We start from the raw sequence: 11,118 nt of genomic DNA, 5'->3' as shown, positions 1-11,118 counted from the left end.
AAGAGCAAATGTCCATTACACATATATTCAACCTTCAGTAAGAAGGTTGAATATAATCAAAGAAATGGAAATTAAAATTAAAATGAGATTCCCTTTCACCTTCAAACTGATTTTTTCTTAATTCATAAATTAAAAGATACAATTCCAGGCAGGTAAGGTTAAAGGAAGACAGACAATCCCAAATGCTGAGGACAGGGGATGTAAATGGGGGTAGCCATCTGGAAAACAACCTGTCACTTTGTGTCTATCAGCTAGCTTAAGCCAAGTTATGCTATAGAAACAACAACGGAAAATCTACCAGGGTACAGCAAAGCTCTGACTCTTCCTCATACCACATGTCAGGAGCAGTGGGTGTTAGGCTGCGGGGAGTGCTCTGGGCATCATGGTGTTCCTCACTCTTGGACCCAAGCTGATGAAGCAGGAAATATCTAGAATATTGCTGCAGAATATGGAGGAGGAAAAGAAATGTGGCATAACAAGAAGTGGCTCTTAAACTTTTGCCCAGTGACGGCACACATCACTTCTGCTCATATTTCTTTGGCTAAGACAGTCACATGGTCATGTGCTTTGATTTCAAGCACAGCTATGTGATAAAGAAAAGAAAGAAAGAAGGAGAGAGAGAGAGAGAGAGAAGAGAAGAGAGAGAGAGAAGAAAGAAAAGAAAGAAAAGAAAAAGAAAAGAAGAAGAAAAGAAAAGAAAAGAGGGAAGGGAAGGAAGAAAAGAAAAAAGAAAAAAAAGAGAGAAAGAAGAGAAAGAAAAGAAGGAAAATAAAAAAAAAGAAAGAGAAAGAAAAAAAAGAGATGGGTGGATGGATGAGATGGATGGATGATGATGGATGATATATATATAGATAGATAGATAGATAGATAGATAGATAGATAGATAGATAGATAGTCAGATAGTTGAATAGGTGGGTAGATGAATGGATAGATAGACAAAGGCATAGCTAGGTGCATAAATAGATAGGCAGGTGGATGGATGAATGGATAGGCAGATAATAGATGACAGACGGATACATAGAGAGATAAATAGATAGATGAACGGATGGATAGGTGGATGGATGGATGAATGAATTAGATAGAGTAGGGGGAAAGAATGGATAAATCAGTGTATGCTCCATGAGAGCATAGAATTTTTTTTTTTTTTTTGAGATGGAGTCTCACACTGTGGCCCAGGCTGGGCTGCTGAGGTGCAATGGCGTGATCTCAGCTCATTGCAACCTCTGCAACTGGGATTACAGGCGCACACTACCACACATGGCTACTTCTTTGTATTTTTAGTAGAGACAGGGTTTTGCTATGTTGGTCAGACCGGTCTTGAACTCCTGACCCTGTGATCCTCCCGCCTTGGCCTCTGAAAGTGCTGGGATTACCGGCATGAGACACCACGCTCAGCCAACTTTTGTTGTTTTTAATGGCAATGATTTTTATCTGTTTTGAACAGCACTTCACACATAGTACCTTTTGGTTACCTGGATGGATGATGGATAGATGGATGGATGGATGGATGCGTGATGGGTGGATGATGGATGGATGATAGACGGATGGATGGTGGATGGAATGATGGGTGGATGATGGTTAGATGGATAATGGATGGCTGGATGATAGATGGATGAATAATGGATGGATGGTGGATGGATTATGGATAGATGGATGAGGGATGAATGATGGATGGATGGATGATAGATGGATGAATGGTGGATGGATGATGAATGGATAATGGATGATGGATGGATGGATGGTTGACAGATGGATGATGGATGAATGATGGATGGATGAATGATGGATGATGGATGAATGATGGATGAATGAATGATGGATGGATGGATGAATGATGGATGGATGGATGGATGGATGGATGATGATGATGGATGGATGATGGGTGGATAATGGATGAATGGATGATGGATGATGAATGGATGTGATGATGCTGATGATGCATTGAATGATGATAGTTGGATGGATGGATGATGGATGGATGATGGGTGGATAGATAAAAATTATATAGATAGAGTCTGGGGGAAAGAATGGATAAATAAATGCATGCTCCAGGAGGAGGAAGGGATAGACTTTTGTTGTTTTTAATGGCAATGATTTTTATCTGTTTTGAACAGCACTTCACACATAGTACCTTTTTGTTAGCTGGATGGATGATGGATGGATGGATGGATGGATGGATGATGGGTGGCTGATGGATGGATGATAGATGAATGGATGGTGGATGGGTGATGGATAGATGGATGGATAATGGACAATGGTTAGATGGGTGATGGATGGATAATGGATGAATGGATGATGAATGATGAATGGATGGAGAGATGGGGATGATGAATGGATGATAGTTGGATGGATGGATGATGGATAGATGATGGGTGGATGGATGAATGAATTAGATAGAGTCAGGGGGGAAGAATGGATAAATAAACATATGCTCCATGAAGGCAGACTTTTGTTGCATTTAATGGCAATGATTTTTATCTGTTTTGAACAGCACTTCACACCTAGTACCTTTTTGTTAACTGGATGGATGGATGGATGGATGGATGGATGGATGGATGGATGGATGATGGATGGACGGATGGATGCTTGATGTGACTGATAGATGGATGATGGATGGATGGTGGATGGATGATAAATGGATGATGGACAGACAGATGGATAATGGATGGATGTATAGATGGATGTTTGGATGAGAAGTGAAAGAGCACTAGCAAGAGTAAGAGTGAAGGCAGAACTAAGAGCAAGCCCATAATGGAAAATTTCAACCTACATGGCCCATGAGGAAAGGATCTAATCTCTTCGTGGCTGGATGGTGTTGGAAGAGAAGTCTTATTTTTAATATAAATTCAGTTGTGTCCCAAAAGTATACATTTGGGGCATTTCGGGTGTTCCGATCTTTGTTTTGTTACTGTAATTTCAGAGAAATGCTCCAAGACTCTGAGGAATTTTCTCTCTTCTCTCTCTATCTCTTTCTTCCTCTATCTCTCTCTCCCTCCCTTCCTCCCTGCCTCCCCTTCTCCACAGCCTTCCTTCCTCCCCTCCAGCTTTGCAAGAGCACATTGAACACCACCTCTGTCATGTCCCAAGCCAGGCACCAAGGTCACAGCATATTCCACTCCTCCCACCCTTCAAAGTGCTCACAGGTTGCTGGAAGAGAAACAAGTAAACAGATCTTCAGGACACAGGGGACAGCGCACAATGACAGAGGTAAATCCAGGGAATGGGCAACCAAGATAACTGACATCTGATGATCCATAAGGATCAGAGAAAGTGACCCAGAATAAGTGGCACCTGAACTATTTCCTGAAAAATGAGGAAGAGTTGGTCAGGTCAATGCTGGGCAGCAGCTTACAGGACAGGAACAGCGCAGACACAAAAGAGACTTAGAAAGTGTATTTGTCAGCTCAGACCAACCACCGTAACAAACAATCCCAACACCTTTGTGACTTCACAAAATCCAAGTGACATCTCACCACCAGGCAGCCATCCAAAATTTGTGTTCCTGGATAGGTGGTGCTCCTGGCAGGCTCTCTCCCAAGCAGACCAGAGTCCTTCCATCCTCTAGGTCCTTGGAGTCACTCTCCCTCCATCCAGAGTCACACCGTGAGGGTTTCATGGGCCAGAACCAGGAGGGGTGCACTTTGCCTGTTCCTTCCACTATCCATGGCCAGAAAGCAGTCGCCTGGCTGCCCCTAATTGCAAGGGGGTCCAGGAAATGTCATCTAGCTGAGTACCAGGAGGATAAAGGAAATGTCTATCCAGTTTGGAAATAATCATACTGACTCCCTCCCCATCACCCCCAACCAGACCTGTGCATTCTGGGCAACTCCCGTGGCCATCCACACAGACCCACAGCCACCAGTGTCCACTGCACTGTCCTCACAGGGGTATTGTGGCTCCTTCCTGAGAGCCAAAGTGCAGATTCTGGAAAGGACTTTACTGCATGCTCCTGGCTTCTCAGCAATAATAATGCAAATGAACAATTCAGAAGACTTCATTCTGGGTGTTTTCACATCAACTCACTAGCCCACATCACAGAAGTAAAAGACCTGAGGCAGAGCGGAGGGGACAGAAAATGAGACACAAAGATGAGACATTCTGAGGTTCAGTCCTCGGCTTTCCTGTAAGTTCATCCATTTGTCCATTCAACATGCAGACAGCATATGCATCCTCTGTGCCCGGCTCTGCCAGCAGCTGGGGATGTTTCATGAAGATGGGAGGATTCAGTCCTGTTGGGAAAATGGCAGTGAAACCCAGTGTGATGGGCAACAGCAGTGGAGATGAGGGTGGGGAGTCCAGGGAGGTTGCTGCCTAGAGTGGGATGGGGTCTGGGATGGGAAAGGCCAGGACCATTTGCCAGCTAATGGGAGAGGGAGAGCTTCCCTTCCAGAGCCTACGGCCTGAGCCAGACCCCAGGGCAGACAGAAGCCAGATCTGAGAGTGGCCTCCATGCAGCAAAGCAGGGGGAAAAGGACAGACAGGAGGGAGAGAGATGGCCTGGGACCGGGAGCCTCCTGAGGACTAGGAGGACCCATAGGTAGGAGCAGCTTTGAGGGGCAGGAGGCTGAGCTTCCAGTGTCTCTGAAGGAGAGGGAGAAGTGTCATGAGTCCCGCACAGAGGAATGACTAGCGTTTCTTGCCCTACCAGTTAAATAGGAGGGCAAGAGAATAATTTTGTCCAAGCATAGGACTGGGTGTGGTATCCTGGTGAGGAAAGACCTGAGACAGAAAACCAAAATTGTCACAGAAGCCAAGCTAAAGTAGTTAAGTCTCCCTAAATCCTTTGGTCCGGAGACAAAAGGTATGTGGCCAAAGAATGGAAATGTAACTAGACAGAAAGCAGTTACCCTTCAAAGGCATACCAGTGACCACAAGACTTCCTTGGGGCTCAGAGGAGATGGTTTTAAAACAACCCAAAGAATATTTGATATTCCACCCATGGGAAAGGGAATGCCAATGGAAACCCAAAAAGATTCCAGAGATGCTAAGATTCCTGGATGGGGGGAGGGGAAGTCCGTGATACAGACATTTGGGTAAATCCCTAATTTTCCAGGGTCAACATCTTGGAAGACAATTTCCACAGGCTTCTCAACCAGGTTCCTCGTCTGGACCACTGACACAAAAATGATGCAAGTGACTATTTTCTCAATTGTCCCAAATAGCTAGAACCATTCTGGATGCAAAGGAGAGAAGTTGATTCATCCCAACAACAGATGCTGTTGGCCCTTTGGGCTGAATTCCCAGGACCCACATCTCATCCTGCTTGTCAAACTCTTGATTTGGTGAATCCCTGGTTCATTCAGAAAACAAAACTCATCACTTTCAAAAGAATCACCATGAAGAAGCTTAACGTAAATTTCCAAAATGTAAAAGAAAATATTCCAAGAGCACTGGTCTTCGAAACAGACCACGGAGGGTTAAAAACCAAGGCCTCCTCCCACAAATAAAAGAAACCCAAAATGTTCTACCTGTTTTATCTAAACAACAATGCAATAAACAGCTTGAAACTTATCAGGTATTTGAGAAATACGTGGTTTATCAAGGAAATCAAAGATCAGAGGAAGGCAGAGAAACAACTGTGGTCAACAAGCAGGGGCTTTGGCTTCCTGGGGGCTCTGCAGTGGGTGCCTCGGGCTGAGCACCCAACATCAGCACCGCCTGGGGGAAGCTCGTCGACTACAGCATCATAAGCCCCACCGAAGAGAGGTCGGAGATGCAGCCAAGGTTGGCATAAGTGTAACCAGTTCCGCAGCTGATCCTTATAAAGAGGCAGATTTGGGAACCGCCACTGCCACCCAGCACAAATTCAGTCCTGACTCCCTTCCTGGGGCTTCAGAAGGAGAGCTCTTCCCAAGGACGCTGCCCAGCTCCACTTGGAGCCAGGTGAGGGTCCAGAGGCACAGCGCCCAGCCCTTGTCTCACAAATGTACTACATACACATGTGCACACACACATTAATGTACATATACATACATGTGTATTCATGTGTATGCACACATGTGCGCGCACACACATACGTATACACGTGTGCACACATGCATCTACAAATGTACTTCCATGCACACATGTGCATGTCAGCACACGTATGCACACACGCAAATGCACACACACACACGTGCCAGCACACACCATGCACACCCAGGCACAGTCCTCCATTCCTGAGGTGAGGAGGAAGTTGGGAAGTTCTGGCAAAATCATCTACCTCCTCACCAGCTTCCTGCCGCCAGGCCAGGAGAAGGGCTTTCTGGTTCTGCACTCCTTTGGTGATGAGCAACTAGCCCCTTCCCCAGATGAGCCCAGGCCTCACACAAGGCCTGGGCTCCCACACGTGCCCAGGATGAACTTCAACTGCTGCTCTGAGCTGTGCAAGGCCTGATGAGGTGACGGGAGGATAGACTGGGGACCAGGGGAAGTGGGCAGCAGGGGCAGTGGGGTCAATGCCCCTCAGAATATCTCTGGCTCCGTCTAAGCAGTGCAGGCCCCACTGATATGCCCACCTCTTGCCTGGGCAGGGGGCTGCTTCCCACTCATGGACACCTTGGAGAACCTCAAGAGTCACCCCTGTCTCCGTCCCTTTGGTTTCCTGGATGAAGTGGGCAGCACGCCCACGCACACACCTGTCTGCCCTGAGCCCACTCCTTACCTTCCCACCTGGCCCTGACAGAGGAACAAGCTGAGCTGGAGGCTGCACCTCAGACTTTGGAGTCCCTCAAGAGACCTCACCCCTGCTGCCAGTGCCTAGTCTAGGCAAAAGAGATGAGCCCATGGGGCCAGCCCAGGCCCTCGCCCCACCCTATCACCCACTTCCTGATGTGCCCAGTGCTGTTTGGGCCCTGAGGAGGAGGAGGAGCTCCTTGAAAACAGTGGTTATGGCTCCCACCACCCGCGATGTGGGACTTTGGACAAGTCATGTATGCCTGGCACCTCACCTGTCTGCCAGGCACCTCACACCTGCCCACGGGGCCTCCATGAGGATAATGTGAGGAGCTCCGTGTACTGCCTGGCACAGGGGGAGCCTCATAAGAGGTGAGGTCATTGTAAGAATTAAAGAATGGAAACACACACACAACTCCCCTCTCAAATAAGCACAACAAAAAAACACAGAAGCAGTCCAAGCTTCTAATAAACTCTCCCACCCTAAATCCTTAAAACCTCTTAGTCCATAAAAGAGTATGGCTCTGACCTAACTCAGCCAGCTGCCCCTCTCAGGTTTATTTAAAATAAACCTGTCCCTGTTGACTGTACAGCCACCCTTCGTGTTTCTCTCCTCTTTCTTTAATTATTACAGTCATAGTCTCTTGCCTGGCAAGACAGGCACGTGTCTTCAGGAAATGGCGTGTGTGCTGGATATTGTGACTTCCCCGAGTGCAGGAGCAGTGACCTGGTCCCCTTCTCCCCACAGCACCACCTCAGTCCCGCAGATGTCACGTCTAGGTGGCTCATCTTCAGCAAGGTGTAAACTGTCCACAAACACCAGCCACTGAGGACCTCTCTCACCTCTTGAGAGATGTCGGAGTCCCTTCCCCAGCACCCCTGACTGCAGCCCTGACACCGCCACTCCCAGCAGGATGTCCACCATGACCCCATCAGCTGGGCTCCTGGCCTTCACCAACCACCCAGCCGGGCTGGCTCTGTGATGTTAGCAGCGAAGAAGACACAGTTCCTGAACGTGGAATCTCAACTGAGAGGGAGGGACCGCTGGCCACATGGGCTGCCTGAGGCCCCTCAGAGCCCTCAGCACCTGGGGCATTTCCAAGCAAGTCCAGCAATAGCAGTTGGAAGTTATGCCCTGCCTAGACCATCGCATGACCCCTGGAGGGGCTGCCCCCTCCTCAGCCAACTCAAGGCAAGCTGGCACCTCCCTCCAAGGCTCCTGCCTTCCAAATCCAAGGAAGCTGCTTCCTGGGCAGGACAGGACCTGCTCACACCAATCCCCATGGAGGGGGGTGGGGGAGACTGGGGCTTCCCAGCCTCCAGGTGTCTAAAAGGGGCTAAGGCTTCTCAAAGCTGGCACTGACTCCTCCAGATGAGCTCCCCTCTCTTGCTGCCTCCCCTCAGTGCAGAGGTGCAGCAGTGGTGAGATCACAGGCTCACAGAGAGCCCAGCCCACAGCTCCTCCATCAGCCCCTGCACACTGCAGAGCACATCACGGGTGCAGAACATGAATCTCTGTCCTCAGTGAGGCATTCCTCACCTAGCAGCGAAGGCAAGCCCGTCCCACAGGTGTGGATGCACGGTCCTGGGGGCAGCCTCCCCCCTCCCTGCCCATGTGGTCCTGGGCACTGTGTATCCATTTTCACTACCCACCCTAGCCCTGGGGAAAGGAGACCTGGACCCAGCCAAAGACCACCGTCCCCAGGCCCGGGGTGGCCCAGGCCTGGGTGCTGGACTCCAGCAAGGCTGGTCCTACCCTTCCATGAGATCTGCTGTGTCCACACTACCAGCAAGAAGCTCTGCCCTTCACACGAGACATCCGGCTCCATCCCAGCAACAGGGCTCCAAACACTTTCTGGAGAAAGTCCAGCCTGCCACGCTCACAGAGCCAGATCCAGCTCTGCGTGAAGCTGGCTGGGCCTCGACCCTGGGTAACTGGGCCCCAGCTCAGCATCTCTATGTGCGCCTGGGGCTGTGTTCTTTTTTTCTTTCTTTTTCTTTCTTTTCCTCCCTCCTTCCTTTTTTCCTCCTCCCTCCCTTCCTTCCTTTCTCTCTTTCTTTCTTCCATGTACTTATTTAATTTTACTCAAGCTACTTTGACCCTTTTAAACTGAAAAAAGTTCCAGCCAATCCCCACATGCAAGAGCCAGCCCTCCTTCCAGGAGCTCCCAGTGCTGACACAGGGTAGGCCTGATGCTGACTGCATCTGGAATTCAGAGAAGCCAGAGGTCAGAGTGAGCCCCTGCTCTGGTTCCAGCTCAGCCCCTCCCTGGACCTCAGTTAACCCCAGGCCTGAGTTGAGTTTAAAATCCTGTAGCCTGTCTGAGATTCAGCTTCAATGACCAACTCAAGCCCCCCAACACACACGCACACTCACACACGCAGAGTCGCAGGTACAGAGACACACACATGTACACACAAAGAGACATAGACAGAGACACATACAGGAACAGACACACAAACTGAGAAAGAGACACAGATACACACACACACACACAGAGACACAGAAATACACACAGACACACACACATCTGTAACGCTCTGAAGACTCAGGCAGGGCCGTCTGTCACCCAGCACAGCCTCATCCTGCCAACCAGGCTGGACAGGGCCCCTGAGGCCATTGCAAGGGCAGAGCAAGTTTGCATGGGGAAACCCACATTCGTTCCCTCGCAACACTGGCTGTAGCATCCCAGGCAAAGCCTTCCCAGGCTGAAGGGGGCTCCATGCAGGAGGAGGGGCCCCCACACCGCACCCCACGTCCCACTTTCCTCCCTCTCTCTTCCCACCTGCCACCTCCGGCTCCACGGCAGGGAGTTCTGGTAACAGCTAGACACACGGGCAGAAACCCACAAAAAGACTCACACACGTGTGTGTGTATTCCAAGGAAGAAGTGAAATCCCTGCTCCCATTGCCATGGCAACCCCACTCGGAGCTACAGCAGGAGCTTTAATTGGCAGTGCTTATTTGGCTGAAACCCCAGGAATAATCAACAGGAGATTAGAAACATTAAAAACCAGCAGGAGCATCCTGGAGAAGACGATGACAGAAAGGACGATCCCCCTGAAAACTCTATTGGTGACAGGAATGACAGTCGTGGTTTATTGCATGACTGCATCACGCCAGCCTGTGCTAAGTTCTTTGCGTGCGTTATTTTGTTGGATCCTTCCAACAGCCCTTTGATGATCTCTCCCATTTTACAGATGGAAAGTTACCTGAGGCTCAGAGAGGTAAAGGAAGTGCCCCAAGGCCACACAGGATTTAAAGACTGCTTGGAATGACTCCAAACGCCACCCTGGTCATGATGGTCATGAGCACTGTGCTTTGCCTGGGGTCCCCAAGGAGGCACCAGAATCAGATCCCGGGACCCCTGTAGCTTTTCCAAAGCAGCTGACACCCTCTATGCCCCCAGTGGCTAAAGACCACAGCTCAGCCAGCCAGAGGGCCTGGCCAGAGTTGACCTCCAAGACACCAGCCAACACCTGTGTCCAGGTTGCTGCCGGCTTCACCCCTCAGACCTCCTGTCCCTGCTGCTGCTCTGGCCACAGCGTCCACCCTGCAGCCCGCCGTGGGCCTGCTGACCCTGGTGGCAGTCATGGGTCATGGCACCAAGGCATGGACTTAACTCCCAGACCTTAAGGAGGAGAAGTGCTGGTCCAGGAGCTCCCCATGCTTGGGAGAGCCCCTGCAAAGGATTCTGAGGATGCCAGAGCCAGGTGGGCAGGGCAGCGTGGCCAGCACCCAACACCTTTTGCAGGCATTCAGAAGGGAAGAGCCGGGCTCCAAGAAAGGCTGGCCCTGTAGTTTGCTCTCCCTTTTCTGCTGAGGGAGCAGCTGACAGGGGAGGCCAGTTAGCACCAGGGATCCTCTGGCCACGACAGTCCTGCCACCATCCACAAGCAAGTGGCTGAGGCCTGTCCTGCCCAGAGCCCAGCCAATCGGCACTGCAGACAAGGGATGCTGAGCTGGCCCTGGGTCCCTGGCTGGGCCCTAGACTTGGAAGGGCTTCTGCCATCCCATCCATAGCCCCTGAGCCACTGATGGCAGCACCTGGACCCTAGACCCTGAGCCCTGGTCTCAATCAATGACGTCAGTGCTGGGGCTTTCTGAGCGCGTGCTCCCGGGGAGCCAACATCGCACCAAGTGCCAGGACCTCCAGCTTTGTCTGTTGCATGATTTCTGGAAGCAAACAGCCCTGCATGCCGCTGACAGCAGCCACCAGACAGGCACCGAGCAGAGCCCAGCACGACGGCGGCAGCAGGCGGGCGTCCCAGGCTTCCCAGGCTTCCCAAAAGTGTATCCACTGAACAATTTAAATTGCTTTTTTTGGCCAGGCGCGGTGGCTCAAGCCTGTAATCCCAGCACTTTGGGAGGCTGAGACGGGCGGATCACAAGGTCAGGAGATCGAGACCATCCTGGTGAACACAGTGAAACCCCATCTCTACTAAAAATACAAAAAAAAAAACT

The 11,118-nt window shown here is 50.2% G+C and overlaps 1 protein-coding gene across 1 annotated transcript in view; it reads right to left on the bottom strand.

Annotated features, from left to right (window-relative positions):
* The window catches only part of LOC104679143 (microtubule-actin cross-linking factor 1, isoforms 1/2/3/5-like), a 43,575-nt gene extending 33,320 nt beyond the window's left edge, over window positions 1-10,255 (bottom strand). The window contains exons 1-2 of the mRNA XM_030942316.1: window positions 10,170-10,255; window positions 7,382-7,631 (exon numbers count right to left, since the gene is read on the bottom strand). Of these exons, the coding sequence (XP_030798176.1) occupies window positions 7,382-7,631; window positions 10,170-10,255 (336 nt within the window). The remainder of the gene's footprint in view (window positions 1-7,381; window positions 7,632-10,169) is intronic.
* Between the last annotated feature and the right edge of the window lie 863 nt (window positions 10,256-11,118).

Source organism: Rhinopithecus roxellana, chromosome 12 (genome assembly GCF_007565055.1).
Source record: "Rhinopithecus roxellana isolate Shanxi Qingling chromosome 12, ASM756505v1, whole genome shotgun sequence".
Lineage (NCBI taxonomy): Eukaryota > Metazoa > Chordata > Mammalia > Primates > Cercopithecidae > Rhinopithecus > Rhinopithecus roxellana.
Note: the sequence above shows the minus strand (reverse complement) of the source record. Positions and strands in the feature narration are given on the sequence as shown.